The 17,119-nt window shown below is 36.8% G+C and overlaps 1 protein-coding gene across 1 annotated transcript in view; it reads right to left on the reverse strand.

Moving 5' to 3' along the window:
• lamc3 (laminin, gamma 3) overlaps positions 1-17,119 on the reverse strand; it is a 115,518-nt gene that overhangs the window by 52,265 nt on the left and 46,134 nt on the right. The window contains exons 6-9 of the mRNA XM_055052666.1: positions 16,856-16,973; positions 11,778-11,876; positions 10,870-11,006; positions 9,537-9,656 (exon numbers count right to left, since the gene is read on the reverse strand). Coding sequence (XP_054908641.1) covers positions 9,537-9,656; positions 10,870-11,006; positions 11,778-11,876; positions 16,856-16,973 — 474 coding nt within the window. The remainder of the gene's footprint in view (positions 1-9,536; positions 9,657-10,869; positions 11,007-11,777; positions 11,877-16,855; positions 16,974-17,119) is intronic.

A 17,119-nucleotide genomic window follows, 5' to 3' on the forward strand; every position in this document is an offset into this window, starting at 1 on the left:
TGAGGCATTTTGTGGCATTGGTAAAATATTACCGACTGCATAAACAACACGTACAGTCTCATTTTAGTGGAATGCATTATTATGTCAGATTTGTCCTTTCCTCTCTCAGCCTCATATAGTGAATTTCATTTTAAATGAAACATTAAGTCCTTCACACATTGCAGTTGTGGTGCTTTACAATAAATCATAATACTATGTCAGCACAGTGAATGTTATTACTTCAACAAGAGTGGTCCAATAACCTTGTTGCATAATTGTACATGCTTCAATTGAAACTATGTGCAAACTTCTCATTTCCTTTTTGTATTCCGCCTTATTTTGATCTGACAGCATTCTTACACAAAGCCTTGTGGGAGCTGCAACAGTCTCTCCAGCTCTATCAGATTGTTAGGACGGCTCCTTTCCATAACTTCATTCAGCTGAATCCAAAGATTTTTCTGTCCAATGTAGTTGTGAACTCTGGGTCGGTCATGCCAAAACTGCTTCTTTTATTGATACAAAACTAGCATTTAGCTCAATAAGAGGCTCCAAACACAAGAAAAGCTACTCTTCATCTTCAATCTTCTAGCGTGAAACTAAACTAAGTGTCTGCAATAAAATCTGATTCCTATTTAGAGTTCTTCATAATTTCATCCAACTTGTAAAAAAAAAAGTGTCCTTCCATTTGTGAAAAGGCAACACATACAGCATGATGCTGTTGCCACACTTTTACTGCTCTGGGTGTGATGTTCATCTGGTAATGTGCTGTGTTGTTCTTATGCCAAACATGCCTTTTGAATTTGAGATTGTTACAGCCCTGGGCCTTATGGGCTGTCTTGCAGGTGTCTTGTTGTCCATCTTTGTGCCTCCCATTTTGCCATGACTTTGAGCCAGTCGTAACAGAGATCAAATGCGCTAGTTTTGTTCCAGAGTAACAAATTCTTAAACAATCTAGTGAGATCATAGGCAGGCCTGATGCTTTCTTCGAAGAAGAAAATAAATGTATCCTATAAGTCCAGCTGTAAGTCCACAACAAAGGGGATTGATGTCACATAGACAACACAACCAGTATTTATCCAGAATTGCCAGCAACATCTTCAGACGTCTGGCAGCTTCAATGACCAGTTTCAGTTTTATCTTTTTTTTTTAACAGTCTCACAGACATATCACATTTTAGTAATGTCCTTCTGGTTCCATGTTTTCTTCAAATACCAATGAGTTTCTTTACTGTGCTGCAGCATAAAAATAGACTTGACACTGTACATCTTTTTATTCCTCTCCTGACTGATAACTTTCTGCAAAGTGATTCTATCCATCCATTTATCCTTTTTTTTCTAATATCTTCCTTCACACGTAGGAGGAAAAAAAAATAAAGCTGAGCTTTCCCTTATGCATGTAGCAGTGACAGGTTTACTGTGAGGATACATTAATGAGTGGAGCAGAGGACACAATTATTTATATTCATCATCCAACTTTAGGAGCGGGATTTGGAGGAAATGAGAACCAGGCAGTGATTCAATGACGAGGGCTTTTGTTCCATGGGTAATCGATAGTACTTTCTGTTCAATCCCGTAAGCCATCGCTCATGTCAGACAGACTTCAGATGCAAAGGAAATAGATAATTATTGCTAATCAGACACAAAGGGCGTGGCATGATAAACACCTGCAGTCCAGCCATCAGCATGGAGGACACAGACAGCATTCTTGCTTCGAACAAACACGTCTCTGAGGAGTTTCAGATCAATACCAGCTGAAAAGGCTAAACAAATTAAAACAGAAAATCTGTAGTGAAAGAGAAAAAAGGCTTTCTTATTATATGCATTTTCAATTAGTGAGACGTTCCTCAGATGGGCTGAGTCACAAATTTACATCTGAACTAGTTAAGCGAGGGGAAATTACAAAAGAAGTAGCAGATCGAAACACATTTCCAAATTGTTTTTTTAGTCCCATTTTTGCAAGTTTAAAACATAAAAAATATATATAGAGCGACATTTTGTTGATAAATTCCATTTTTGCTGTGGACATGTCTAAGATGAGTAGAGAAAAAAATGTTTTACAAAAAGAGGTGAAAGGGAAAGAGTTTTATACAATTGTTTAGGCAGAGCATTTATGTGAAAATGACATCTGTGGTCGTGAGAATCTTTGCTGTATATCTTCCCTCCTTTTATTGCTGTCTTTGTCATGAATGATTACCATGGATAAAGGCCATCAGCATCTCTGATGGCCAGTAGGATGAAATGTGCTCTGTATAAAAATCTGACCTGGTTTAGCCCCTAGAACATCCAGAGAAGTTTGAAAATAACTTTTCATTCCTGATATCTTACAGCATATTTGGGACTTTTTTTTGTCAAAAAAATCACATTACAAATGAAACCTTCAGTTCTTTTACTGCAGGTAAGTTATTTGCTCTAACCACTATTTTTTACCATTGGTTTAATAAAGTAAAAATGCTTTTAAAAAAAATCTTTGATTGTTACTTATATGCAGAATATTTGATGCTTACTTACTAATATTAATCCAAAATAATGCACCATTTTCAAGTTTAGGACAAAGGATTTCCAGTTCCAGAATAAGAAAGCCCCTGAAACGTGTGGTTTGCATTTTCATCCAGCTTCTTTTATTCTGAGAACACTAAATAAAATCCACTGCAACCTACTGTGTTGAGAGTTCATAGAACTATTAACTACTGTGACTTGAACCTCTGTATATTCTCATTTTTGAAATTTAGATAGAACAGTTGCTGTACAAATATATCACTTACAATTAGTAACTTCTAAAAATGAATAAAGATGAACACAGGAGTCTGAAAACACACCACCTCGATTTTAATAGTGCTAAAACGGTTTCATTATTCCTTGTGATCTATAGAGGCAGTGGAGTCAGTGCATAGATTTAATTCTCGCAATTCACTTGTTTTAGAACTCTAATACAGAGTGCTGAAATTGCTACAAGGCTTTTAATAACCTCTGGATTCTAATTAAGTTTCATCAGGTGCATTAGTAGCGCCACCTGCTTTTTAAACAATTAAAAGCGGTAAGTGGTGAATACTTTTGCTCTATGCATATCGACAGGATTTATTTGGTTCCCTATTCCTTTTTACAGTTTAGGATGTTAAAGCAGGAATTAATTAAAACTGCCACACTTCTTCAGTTTTTTGTAATATTTTAAACATCTAGGGGAATTCCTTCCTTGTATATTTATAATTGTTCAATAAGGCACTATTTAATTCAAAATATATAACCTTTTTTGGTCTTAACATTAACATTAATTTTGAAGTGAAGTTGCAGGTACACCGATGCTCTGTAAGTGCACATGTTACTTTTTCAAAATAAAAAGTCAAGCTTGTGGTATCATTTTCTTTTCTTTCTTTTGTTGCACTCAGTTCACATCGAACTGAGGCCAAAACAGGCATGTGGCAAATTATGATTCTCGGTAGCATTACACCCCCAAGTTTTATACATTTATATGCATATATTCAACTCTTCTGTTCACTCGCATGTCTGAAACTCTGTAAAACCACCTTGTTTTAAAATATGCTCTCTCCAGTGAGTCACTCAGACAAACACCACTCAAGCGACACTCAAAAGCATAGCCATTGCCAGCAGAAGATTACTGTTGTTTTAGAGAACAGCCCCAGTAGAGCCACAGATTTTGAGGAACAGACAAGAGGAAATTACCCACATTTGGGGAGTGATGCGCTGTAATACAGAGTAATGGGAGACTTTCATGTTCATAGAAAATAAAAGTCAATGGTTATTACATCTAAAGTGATTAATTGGAAATATATATGGCATATACCTTGCATAACTGTGGTTAATGAGCCCAGTAATATAACCGTGTAATTAAGCAGGAATTTGCACCTAATGCTCCCTTATGATTTCAAACACTTGTGTTCAGATGTAGCTTGTAGGTTGTTACAGTGCCTGGGTGCCATTCATTTAAAATTAGGTAGGGGTTTTATTGTATGTGTTAGCAAAGACAGGACTACCAATGCACAAGTGCAATAGAACAGCAAAAACAGCAGCACAACTCGCAGTGATAAGTCATTACACAGAAAATAAAACATATGCAACCTGTGGATTATTTGTTTAAAATTGTGATCTGGTGCCTTTGCATGGCTATGAATTTATATAAATGCTAAATAGCATAAATTGAAGGAAAATGGCACTACATGGCTAATGGAGCAGGTGCAGAGGTTACAGTCCTCAACGTAATTGTCTCCGGTTCTATTTCCAGCCATTTACTGCATGTCCTCACCATCAGTCTGTCCTTCTTCCTGTCTGGTTACTAATGAATAAAGTCCAGTGGAGCCACAAAAACAAGAAAATTAAAGAAGCTTCATTCATGCCAAATTGATAACAAGATTCGTTTACATAAATAAATCAGTATTTTATGTTTTTGCTTGCTTGTCACATTAATAAGTTTCAGAGGATCAATAAAATTGTAATAGACAATCGTATGCAGTTCAAATGACATTGAGGGTTCAAATGATGTTTTTGCTTATTAAAGCAAAACAAGCTGACCCACTATAGATAAAGTAATTGTCCCCAAATCCTAATAAGTGCTTGCACCACCACTGGCAGCAACAACTGCCATTATGCAGTGCCAACAACTGGCAACGATCCTGTGCAATTATTGAGGAATTTTTAGTCTATTCCTGTTTGCTAAACAGTTTTAAATTAGATTTGAATGCAGGGCTTTAGAGCATGAACAAACTGTTTAAGGTCATATCAGAGCATCTCAGCTGCTTTTAATCTAGAGTTTAAATAAGCAACCTAAAATCCAACTTTTTTTTTTATTTTTGGAGTTATTCAGAGGTGGAGTTGCTGGTGTGTTTCAGATCATTTCCTGCTACACTTGACTTGATGTCCAGTCATATTGCTCTAGCGTTTTCTGGTGCTGAGCAGAATTTGTGGTTTATTCTAGCACCATGTTGTCAAACAGGATCTAAATTTACAGATACAGACAGAGAGACCGTGAATTTTAGATAAAGTAAGAATATGACACTTGCTTACTTCCTCACTTAAAGAAACAGGACAAAGGTTGGAACTCAGAACATTACTTGTACAAAATCTGAGTGGGCAAATACTATTTTCACAACAATGAATGTACAACTAATACAAGGTAGTAACCCTAAACGCTTTGGGTTTTGCCTCACTACATTCAAGCAGCCTGCTGATGCTTTCATTTTGCTTATATGTAAACGAACTGCTGATCAAAAATACCAGCTGTGTGACTGAGTGATTTCTTCAAAATGATCCCTCGGTTACCCAAAAAAGTTTTCCGCCTTTTCTCTTCTGATTTTCAGCTAGTTTTCTTTCTCCTCTCAAAAAGATTAGAAGCCTGCTGACTTTGCCACTGTCGACAGTCTGCCAGGAGCACACCAAGCCGCACTCACAAGTGATAGATGCCTGCATAACTTTTGGTGAATAGTGGATGAGCTCCCAATCAATCAGAGGATTTAGGCTTCTCTTCACCTCAATTAAATCAGCTCAGTCTGATTAAATCATTGCTGCCTTGCATAAACACGAGTGCCGCTGAGGCTTTATCACTGGCTGCCATGGCAACAGTTTGAGAGCGAAGGCTGCATAGACAAACTGTTAACTTTTAAATATTGCACTAGATACCTGTGTGTGTACTTTAGATGACAGGAAGCCCATCTATCAGGCCATCAATATTTATATACATTTGTCAGGGGTGTTTTAAACAGCAGTTTCAAGTTTTCCCACTGTGCTTCAAAACTGCTTAAAAAAATATATGTGGAGTGAAAACTGGATAAAACAGGAATAGTCACTCCAGCAGTTTGGCAGTAGTTTAAATATTTAAAACAAAAAAATCTAATTAATAATTGTAGATATGACAAACTTATCGTGATAAATTCTTATCTTGTAATACGTTTTCAAGCCTTATTGTCCAGCCAAATCCAGATATGTTTCTGATGAAGACATGACAATAAAGAACAATATGAAGCTCAAAAAGTTGACGTAAAATTATAACCCCAACACCCAACCTCCACTTCCAAATCAATTAAATAAGACTTAAGTGATTTGAAAAATTTGGCAGATGTTTGGAAATTAAATCAGAATTAGTGAAGATCAGTATCAGATGAGCAAAGCTTTGACAAAAAACATCAGAACACAGCCAATTAATTATTTCTTATGGGGGTGACTGCTTTCTTAAATATTTAAATGAAGTCAAATTCACTTGCGAGTAAGCTAATTCAAATGAAAACAGGCAGAATATTTATCTATCTCTCACCCATTTATTACAGTATCTTTTCTCTTGATTTTCTCATTTCCTTATGATTTTTGATTTTGCATGTGTCCAGAAGCCAATGCCAGAAAAAGAACAACTTTTAAGCGTGCCGGGCTGCAAATATCCTTTGTAGCAGCTGTGCTTTAATACAAGTGTCAGGAAGCCAAGGGATGTTTATAAAGGGTCTTCTTTCTCTGATGAGTTTAGCATAAGGATAACCGTATTCTGCTCCGCTCCTTTCTGCTACAGGCAAAGTTTATTAAAATTCTGTCCTTTTCTTTACATTTGCCCTGTTTTCTTTGAGCCCTGTTCCCACTTCAGGCTTGGCAGGTTGGGTTGCTCTACCGATAGAAAGAAAGATCAACATTACAGGCTTTTCAGCAGATGGCTTCGAGGTCTTGAGATGCTCCATGTCCCCGTCGGTATGAAGCGCTGCTTCGTCAAGACAGCCGCAGTCGCTGTCCAAATATTGAATGCAGGACCAAAGCAAGTGTTTTGCTTTTGGTTTTTGTTGGGACTGACTTTTTTGTTTGTCAGTAACACTTTCTGGCAGCCACGCTTAAAGTTGCTGAAGGGAGTGGAAATCCATCCTCCAAATGTTAGGCAGACATTCAGGATAAAAAAAAAATGTGGCAAGGCTTAAGAGTACAAGTTTCTCTAAGTGTAAAACCACAAACGACTGTCTACCTGCACTCATTTATGATGTGACGGATTTAAACTGAAGCAAAAACATAAAGAAAAAGAAAAGAGCGAGAGGAGGCAATTCAATATGTTTACAAAAATGAAACCTCTTCATGTCGGGGGGGAAAAGAAGGAGCAATTTTGGCATCCCAAATGGTGTACACAACATGTTGGCTTAACTGTCGAAAGGAATACAAATAAATAAATAAATAAAAGGTGAGTACAATTCCACCTTCCAATTTTTTTTGCACTGTGTGAAACACTTCCAATTCCGGCCGCCCCTCTTTGTCAATAACTGTTGAGAAAAACAGCTGCAAAGTACTGTCCACTGTTTGGCCAGGGCTGTTAGTTTTGGAAATGACCAAGCTAAATAGTTCCTCATTTCCCAGGGAAGTCAGTAAAAATACTGATTACTAAATATGAGCAAGCCCAAGAGAAACTGAAGAAAAAATAATATTAAAAAAAAAACAGTCATTCAATCACAGAATGGCATTCTGTGTGATGATAGACGCCGTGTTGTCACTCAGAATTATCTCCAACGCTTGTGAAGTCGCACAGTGGAGGGATTTCAGTGCAAAAATGCAAATTAAAAATAAAAAACAGCCTTAGCAGAGAGAGGCTGTTTCCAAAGCAGCTGCCACTTTGGTGTAATCTTTAAAGTGACTTTGCACATGCACAACTATGAAAAAGGCAAGAGAAAATGAGATCATTATTAAAAATGCCAGTGTAACAGATGTATGTATACATTATGTAGAGAAAAAAACAAAAAACAAACAGGCGCTGCACAAAGTAGATAACCATGCTGTCATAAGCTATTCATAGGCAGTTGGGATACGAATCTGTGCAACATAGTCTTCAGAGACACCAAAGATGACTGAGAAAATAATGGCGGCAATAAAAAAAAAATCATCATTAACTGTACATTTCCGTGTTTATTAATGTTTACTATCTGTCACGGCAAATAATTATTCATTTTAGAGTGATTTGCACAGACTGACAAATTCAAACTGGCACATCAGTGACTTAGCAGTTCATTTCTAATAACGTTTGACAAATTATGCCAGACCACCATGCTTTGTCGCAGCCTCTTTCAGCACAGCTCTTCTCATCCGTCAAAAAATAAATAAAAAAGACGCCCCAAGATGAAGTTGTTCTCTGTGATCATGCATTCTGGGCATTAAAAACCCCAAGACTTGAGGGTTAATGGGATTGCTCCTGTTTTGCTTCTGGCTGAGGTCTGAGTGATGGCCGGAGGGAATCTAAGAAGATGGCCAAAACCGGCTTAGCGGAGACAAGAGGAAGTCAAGCCAATTTTCACTTTGTTGGTTCTCCAGCTTTGCCAAGGCATCCAATTCCATCAGGCGTTTGCTGCTGGGGCAGCTGATGAAAAGGGGCTCAAAGTCTAGTAGCTTGGACAGATTATTTTCTTATCTTCTAATGGCTCTGAGAGGAATTTTTTTGGGGAAAGTAATGATATCTGAATAACCATCATAAGAACTGCAACCAAAATGCAGGAGTACAGAGAGGAACAACAAGGATGAGAAAATGACATTACAAACTGTTACATCTACCAGCTAGAAGGGTTTTTAAACATATATATCATATCTTTGAACAACCTTAACTAAAATTATTTTAAACATATTTAGTGCATCATAAATAATAGAGAACAAGCCATTGAAATACGTCTTCAGTGGAGATTTAAAATGTTCCAGTGTTTGTGCAAATATAATATTTAGAGGCAGACTATTCCAGAGTCTGGAGTCTGGCCTAAAAAAGTCTCTGTGTCTCTGTCTCATCAGGAGGAAACTTTTGAATTTTTCGAAAAACTGTCATTTGTGCAGATCACGCTTTTTTTTTCTTTTTAAGTCTGCAGTTTTTGGAGGTGATCAATCTGATAAGGTATATTGATACATCCAGCAACCTTAGTTAAAATAACATATTATAAGTATAAGCTATTATTGATAGTGCCTTCACAGAACATCTCTTTAAAAGCATAACCTGTGGTTTTAAATCATATTCACAACACAGAAGTGATTTAGTTTTTACAAGATGACTGCTTTTCAGTAATGAAAATTTTTCTGAGTAGCTTAATTTGTCTTTCATTTAAGGAGAAGAAAAGAGTCTAAGTTGCCTGGTGAAAGGCAGTTTGCAGCAACTAGTGGAGGACTGGTAGCTCTATATTCTCCATACATACTAGAGGAAACTCCAATCTCTCCAGTACTGCCTTGCACTTCATGAAAAGAAGTCAACATTTTAGAAAGTGCAAGTCAAAAAATGAAACCAACATTAAAACTCTATGTTTTGTTCTAGAAGCTAGCCTGTGCTCAGTCTCAATGCTATAATGACAACATGTTGAGTTGGCAAAGTGTTCAAATTACAAAAATCCACATAAAATCGTTTTTAAGGACTCCACATTTCTTGCAACTTCAGGAATCGAAGACACATACAAAAAGCCAGATTCACCAAACTCCTGCCGCAGCAAAATCAATTTAAGTTCCACATTTCAACACAAGCATTTCTTTTTTCCATTATACTGAATTATATTCCTCCACTGAGTTTAAAAATATCAATCCAATTTTATGGATTTGTTGATATGTTGGGTGTTTTGCTTTCTGACTCACCGGGGGCTCTGTAGAAACCAGTGTCTTTCTCATTAAGAGGCAGCAGGTAGACTTCACCTTCCTTCCACAGCAGGGGGTACTGCAGGCCTCCGGAGAACTCTCCCCACCAACCATCCTGATCTGCGATCGAAGGGAGTTTTGAAATTCTAAATATTATCCTCTGTTTCAGTGATATCATCATTAACAACTATCGCTGGAAACGTAACATTGCTGTACAGATAACTTGAAATTAAAGTTTTGAACATAAAATTGGTTCATCTTTTTTATAAGCGCCACTAGACACCAAAGCATCAAGGCAGTCCACATATCCTTTAGAGTCTGTTTGTTTGGAGGATTTCTATTATTTTAGGAGGCGTTTAGCATGTTTTTGTATTCAATTCTTGCGTTTTTTTTACTGTTTATACATAAAAAAATAAAATGGATATTAGCTGTGTGCTCATTTGTTTGACTAAATTTCCTTTACAAACAAACAATTCCAGCTTTCATTATGTATGATTCTATTACTGAGTGCACTGCAGGTGTGAATGCTCCAGTTGCATGATAGGTGATTACACTGCTGGCAAAAAAAAAAAAAAAAAAAAAGAGGTTTTTATTTCATGCTGTGGGTTGAGCTTTTAAGTTTCCAGAACTAACAAAGAAAACCACGTTTATTGCTTCCCTCCTGTGAATGAGATAGTGTTAGGATATCATAGAGCTTTTTACTAACATTCAAAACTGTTTAATCACAGAGAGACAAGATTATTTTAACTAAGCAAATGGTCTCAGTTTTTTAACCATTTACATAATTTGATTCCAGAGATTTGCCACCTAAATAATAATAATACAAGGCAAATTCATTTTTATTTCAATACTTAATATTCTGCATGTATAATTTTCAGCTTAGCAGTTTGGGTAATTTACTTGACTTCTCCTCTAATTAAAATATTGAATATCATTCATCAAACATGATTTGCAGAACATCTTAGAACAGTACCTACACAGAAATTAATACATTTGATGTCTTAGGTGATTTTGCTTCATAAATGTTTCACATGCGGGAATGTAAGTTGAGACGCTATACAAAGAAAAATATACATATATTTTAAAATCCTGCATATTTCCCATTTTGTAACTTATAGACATGGTTTCATTATTGTTTTGTATTTTTTGGTAAACTTTCAGATCCGATAATTCATTTTGGCATCTGAAATTTGCTGATATGGTCCTCAAATAGCCAGCTGAATTAAACATTCATTCATAGCAAAGAGTATACCACAATAGAAATGTATGTATCAAGCTGAATGTAAATAGAAATAATTTATCTATGAATGTAGGTTGATTAGCTTTGACATACCTTCAGTGAAGTCTGAGGTGATGTGAATGGCTCTGTAGTGATTGGATGAGTAGCAGGCGAATGAGTGACCAAAGCAGAAACATGGCTGGCACCCTGCTGGGTGCTCTCTTTGCAAGTTGAAAAATCCTGGCTTGCATCTGTAGGTTCATACACAAATGCACACACAACCATAGTCAAAATGAAACCCAAGATAGCCCACGTCTGCTTTCGAGCAGTTTAATGCATCCCACATTCTCACTGTCTCTTAAGGCTTAGCCACAGAGACCCTGGCTGATGCGTACTGCGGGGCTGAGGAGGAAAAGGAATAAGTGAGTTCAGCCGTGAGGTCCACGAGCTCTGACCTATACACAGCTACTGGCATATGGGTGGGACAGGAACACTGCTAAAAATCACCCCTTGCACTAGTCACATTACACAGGAGAGGAACTTGTTCAATGAGCTGTGAAATTCAGTGGGAAGAAAAAAAAAAAAAAAGTCAAACAGGGACCACGGTATGATTCAGTGGTCCAGGAGTGGGAGACTTGGAGCCGTGTGTGTTTCCAGTGAAACAATGAGTGTATCAGTTTGATCATGTGTCCTGGACGAAAATATAAAAGAGGGAAATGTTTGAGTACACTAGTAGTTGGAAAAATAAACAGCAAACAAAATGGGTTAAAGTTTTATCTTTTCTTCCTTTACTTTTTTTCCCCCCATTTTGCTGCATCTGTTTAAAGTCATGACCTACCTTCTGAGGATAATCGCTGCAATTCATGTTGGGGAACATTATTTCCCCATTATAACAAAAGATGTTATTTTACAGTCGAAATGAAAAAAAAAAAACATGAGTTATTATGAGGGACTTAAATAGTTACCCTAGCAACTACAAGGTACATACACACATAGGTGACATAACCAAACTTCTCACCCACCTATTACAGCTCTGCCCCTCCACGTTTGGCTTACAGTAGCAATGCCCATCCAGGGGGGAGCACTGATCCAAACTCCCGCTGGGCTCGCACTCACACGGCCTACAGACAAGTGATGTAAAACGGAATATTTTTAATCTTCTTATGAATACATATTTACATAGGAGAACAAATATTTCAAAGGATAAAGCGCCACATCTGAAAGAAAAAATAAACAGCTTCACAATTTAGTGATTAATCTTCACTGTTATATGGAGAAGATTTACCAGCATCTCATTTCAAGAGGGAGTTAATGTCGGGGTTATTGCTGCCATTGACGCTTCTTTGTTTGTCTTTTATATAGATAGAAACCCCTGGATTAAAGCCTCTGTGTTTAGATGTGTCTGTTTGACACATGAAGTCATTCACAGAGCTATTCCTGTCGTTAATGTAGGGTACTCCGTTTCTAATGAAAAGGGCTCCCTGTATTTGTGTCTTGTTAAGAAATAAAACTAATGATGGCTATCTTGCAGCCATTAACTATATATTATACGTTCTGGTTCAGTGTTTTATATTTGTTTTAGCAGAGTCTTTCCTGCATCGGTTCAAGAGATCAGTGTTTATATTTCTAAAAGAAGAAACAGACCAACAAACAAACAGGTAAAAACTGCATCCGTGGAGTTCATGGCACAAAACACCTGCAGACCAAAAGGAATGTAGAGATTTTTACTCCCCCCCAAGAAACATCTTGTTGAAGCCCATGCGTGTTGTTTACAGGCTCTCCTCATGTACCTCTCTAGGCACTCAATCCTGATTTTGCCTGCAGTCCAAAAACATCCATGTCTTCTAAATTGCCCTTGGGATTGAGTGTACCTCTACATGGTTGTTTATCCTGTGTCCCTCTGTGTTATTCTGTGATGAACTGGCAACCTGTCTATGATGTACAGTCACCAATGACCCCTTAATACAGCATTTTGGAAAGACAACGTCACACCAATGGTCAAGCACAGCGGTGGTGTGATGGTCTGGGTTTGATTTGTTGCTTCATGACCTGGATAGCTTGCCCTGATTGATGGAGTGATGTCCCCTGGAAGGAGAACATCTGACCATCTATTTGTGACCTTAAGTGCAAACACACTTGGATTATTTGGCAGAATAGTGAGCCAAAGCAGATCTACAAGGCTATCTGAAAGCAGCACTGACTAAAATCTGACTGCAGGTAGGCTGTGGCCTAAACTTAATTGGACGGTAATTGATCAAAAAAGAAAGAACAGAATGTAAGAGAGGAAGTACTTTTTCTCAGCACTGTAATCGAATAGAAGATGGATGAGTTTGCCATGTAAATGCCTTCTGTGAATTCGTGCTACAAAAATAAACTTAAAGAAATTACATTTAAAGAGATATAGCACATATTGCTATTTTATAGCATAATAAACTATGTTAATTTCAGCTGTTACAAAATGCTATATACACATCAAATATGACTTAAAAGTTTCCTTCCCAATTCAAAGCCTTGAAAATGGGCTTCTGTCTTTTTAAAAACGCTCTCTTTCTGAAACTCTGGCATTAACCCTTTAACAAAATTTAACCAGTGTTACACCGAGAAGTAGCTCCTATAATGAGCTTAGCAGATGCACAGATCCATCAGGTGTTTGCTAATTGCTGTTGGCTAGTCTGAAGGAGCTAAGTGATGGAGTTGCAGGAGAGTGCTGCTGTGACATGGAAGCTCAGATGCATGGAAACTTGAAGGCACCGCTAGGTCCACCCAGGCGTTTTCCACAGCTGAATGATTGCCATGGGAGATTTAAAAAAATTTTCAAACATGGATGAAAGAATCAAAGTAATACCCCAAGTATGTGTTTGATGAATGAATATTATAGCAAGCTGTAAAGCTCAAAAAATATACCGGAGTAGTAATCATGTGTCGTGTGTATATACTGTATATTTGAGGATATTTTAGTTGGAATAAAATATTAATATGCAAAAATAATTATTATTATCTATGCTCATTTAAAGAGATTTCTCCTTCAGAAGGTCCAACAACATTGATGCAGATATTTACGTTGGAAATTTTATCCAGATACCTCACAGTTACAAAGACGTATTCTGACGAATCACGTATGTGATTTATTTACACAACAAACAAGATGTAAAAGACAAGCTGCTGAATGAAACAAAGACTCTCTCGAGTAACTGATAAAACTCAAGTGAGAACGCATGCGAGTCGACAGTCACTTGAAATTTGTCCAAATGTGTTTGATTGTGTTTATTGATTGATTCCATGTGTTTGAGACTCTAACATAGAATCTATTTCAATGAGGTCCCATTATAAATAATTCAATTACCCAAAGGCAAGCTGCCTATACTTGGTTCTGCTCTAGTGGTCCGGGTAATTCACACCTCAGCTAAACAGCCAGAGTTTGCTGCATGAATGACAGTACGCAGTGTGTGTGAGTGAATGCATGCTGCCATAAGCTTATGGACACCATTCTGATGGACCGTATCTGCTTCAAAGAAGAATCTCTCTTATCTATGACAAATTTATGGAAACAAATCAAAGTCAGAATAAAATTTAACAGAAAGTATTTAACATAATTTAAAGAATATATTTTTAAAATCTAAGAACTATGGTTAATTTTTATTTTTATTTTTTTTTTAATATCAATTCTTGTTTGGTTCTGGAAGTTTCTTTATCACATTTAAAACAAACAAAACAAGAAGGACAAGAAGGAACAAAGCCAACACACTACCATGTTTCAAAGAAGGTCATAAATACAAAGTTGTGATCCAGTATTTTGCTATTTTGTTAAAACCAAAATAATCTGCTCACTTTACTTGAGTTTATAATGCATTTACTGCCAATAAGGGCATTATTGGCAAGAAGTAATGTATTTCAATGTTTATATTGAAATGCAATGAATTCAATATTGTGAAACAAATGCTTTATTTTATCTTATGTAGTATTATTATAGCAACTTTGGGAAACCAGCTTTTGAACCCGTAGTCTACTGTCTGTTATCACAATATCCAGAGTAAGGTGGTAGAAATAATAGTTGATTTAAGCAATCATTGATATGCAATTCAACACTATAATAACTTAGTATTCATCAGACAGCTACAGTGTGTGCAAGGATAGACTTCTCAGGAATTTAAATACGGCAAAATGCTCCTCTGGCACACATGTGCACCATCCTGTACATTAACATGCTGGGTCGGACACAGAGTTATTTAGTATGAGCACTTCAAGGTCAGACAAAGTTGAAATGCCCCTTTTATCATGAAAAACACATGTAGTGGGTCAATGCATCTTCAAGATGCAAGAAAGGTGTGCAGAGAAACTCTAAAATTGGCTTTTAGTGTTCAGAGTCTGAGGTCTAAATGTGGCTCATACCTCAGGAATGAAAGCAACTCTGGCCGTCTTGAAATCAATTGAAACCCTCTGAGCTCATTCTTGTGGCATGCTGGAATTATCAATAACAGAGGCGAGTTCAAACGTAGAGAAACAATACGCAATATGTCAAAGAATGCAGTGCTTGTATAGAGTTTTATGAAGCGACACTGAAAATACCAGGAGATATCTGTCAGTCTTAGGTCATATCAATGGATAGTTTACAAAAATGAAAACTCTATCGCTTTAACACGTTCTGGAGAAATTGTGAATTTTTGTGAAACACAAAAACAAGAAGCAAGTCAACAGGCTGCTGTAATTAAACTTTCAGCAAATTAAAAGTTTGCTGAGAATAAAAGAAAACAAGAGCAACATTTCTTTTGGGTGGGTCTTCAGCCTTGCACCGCTTGCCATGCCTCACATCATCACCCAACTCAGGGTGATGAATGTCGAGAATGTCAATGTTCACAGGAGCTGCTATTTCAGCATCGGTATTATCACTCAGACTGTGTAGACATTGGCATTTTTTAAAGCAAAAGAGGAAAAAAATATATATTTATAATTGAATGGAAAGGTTGTTTCTATAACCAGGCAATTTTATACCAATGTTTAAGTCCTGTACTTTCAGATTGAAAAGGTAACAAATTCATAAAAGGCTATCTAATTGAAATCTACACAACTGTACATATAATCAGGCCAAGTTAAAATAAACAACATTTAGTGGATAGGTTAGCATTCAGGAAATGTAAAGGGAAACACTACATAGAAGAATTAAGTCAAGAGGCATTCTTACCTGCATTGTATTTATTAAAATAGTTTTATTGCCTCACAAACAAACAACACACTTGACACAACATGGTAATTGTTGGTGATCTCACTAACTTGATTCGGTTAAAAATACTTTGGACCGCAAACCATCAGCTTTGTAGTTACACATGACTTGGAGATTATGAGCAGTGTTTTTTTAGATGATGAACTTAAAAGAAAACAAAAGACAAAATCCCTAAAATGAAAATAACTGTCACCTGAAGAAATGTGTTAAATACTAATATCTTAAGTGTATGCAAAAGGTAATGAAAGGTTTGTTATAGTCAGTGTCCCCACATGTTTTTTAAATAGACTTCCCATTGGTCTACATTGAGAAATTGTATGCAGTTTTTCTATCCACTAAGAACATCTTTGAACATTTATGACTGCAAAAGAGAAGGTTTACAGTCAATTACCACATGAAACACATCTGTATCAAACAATGATCATAACGGAACTGTAAGTCTTTGATTAAGTACTTAATGCTTATCTACATTGTAAATGAGTGTAAATATGTGACATTTTAACTCTTTACATATTTTTACACTCTAAAAGCCGTGTGCATAGACTGCTGACTCATGGATATTTTTTTCCTTTTTTTTTACACACAGCAGGAAACCACTTGACAGTCTGGAAGTTTTGTTTACTTGGACCACCTGTTTCTGGTCCAAGTAAACAAAACTTATCCGACTCTAATTTCAACTTGAGCCACACTTCCTACAGTCAGAAAGGTGCACAGCACCGTCTGTGCATTTCATATTTATATTTATTGTTAGCACCTTGTCTTGTAAAATACTTGGCTCATCAGAATGCCTTAATCCTCTTTTCATAACTAAATCTATGGGATCAAACTAGCTTTCTTGAACATTGGTGTTCGTCTGCATTTGTGATGGTGCGCTTTGTTCACCTGCAGCCGCTTGGACTCAGTGAGTGGAAGCCAGCCTGACACGTGTCGCACTTTTCTCCTGTCACACCGACTCGACACCGACACCTTCCTTCTCCATCACACTGCAGACTTAATGAGCCTGCAAGGAAAACAGACAGATCATACAGGAGCATAAAAGAAGGAAACACCTCGGAAACAGGAAAGAGCGGAAGACACTTTGAAAAGAAAAATCACCCCAATAAAGATTATTGAAAATCACATTAGACCAATCAATACGTCAATAAT

This window comes from Poeciliopsis prolifica, unplaced genomic scaffold (genome assembly GCF_027474105.1).
Source record: "Poeciliopsis prolifica strain line A6 unplaced genomic scaffold, Auburn_PproV2 SCAFFOLD035, whole genome shotgun sequence".
NCBI lineage: Eukaryota > Metazoa > Chordata > Actinopteri > Cyprinodontiformes > Poeciliidae > Poeciliopsis > Poeciliopsis prolifica.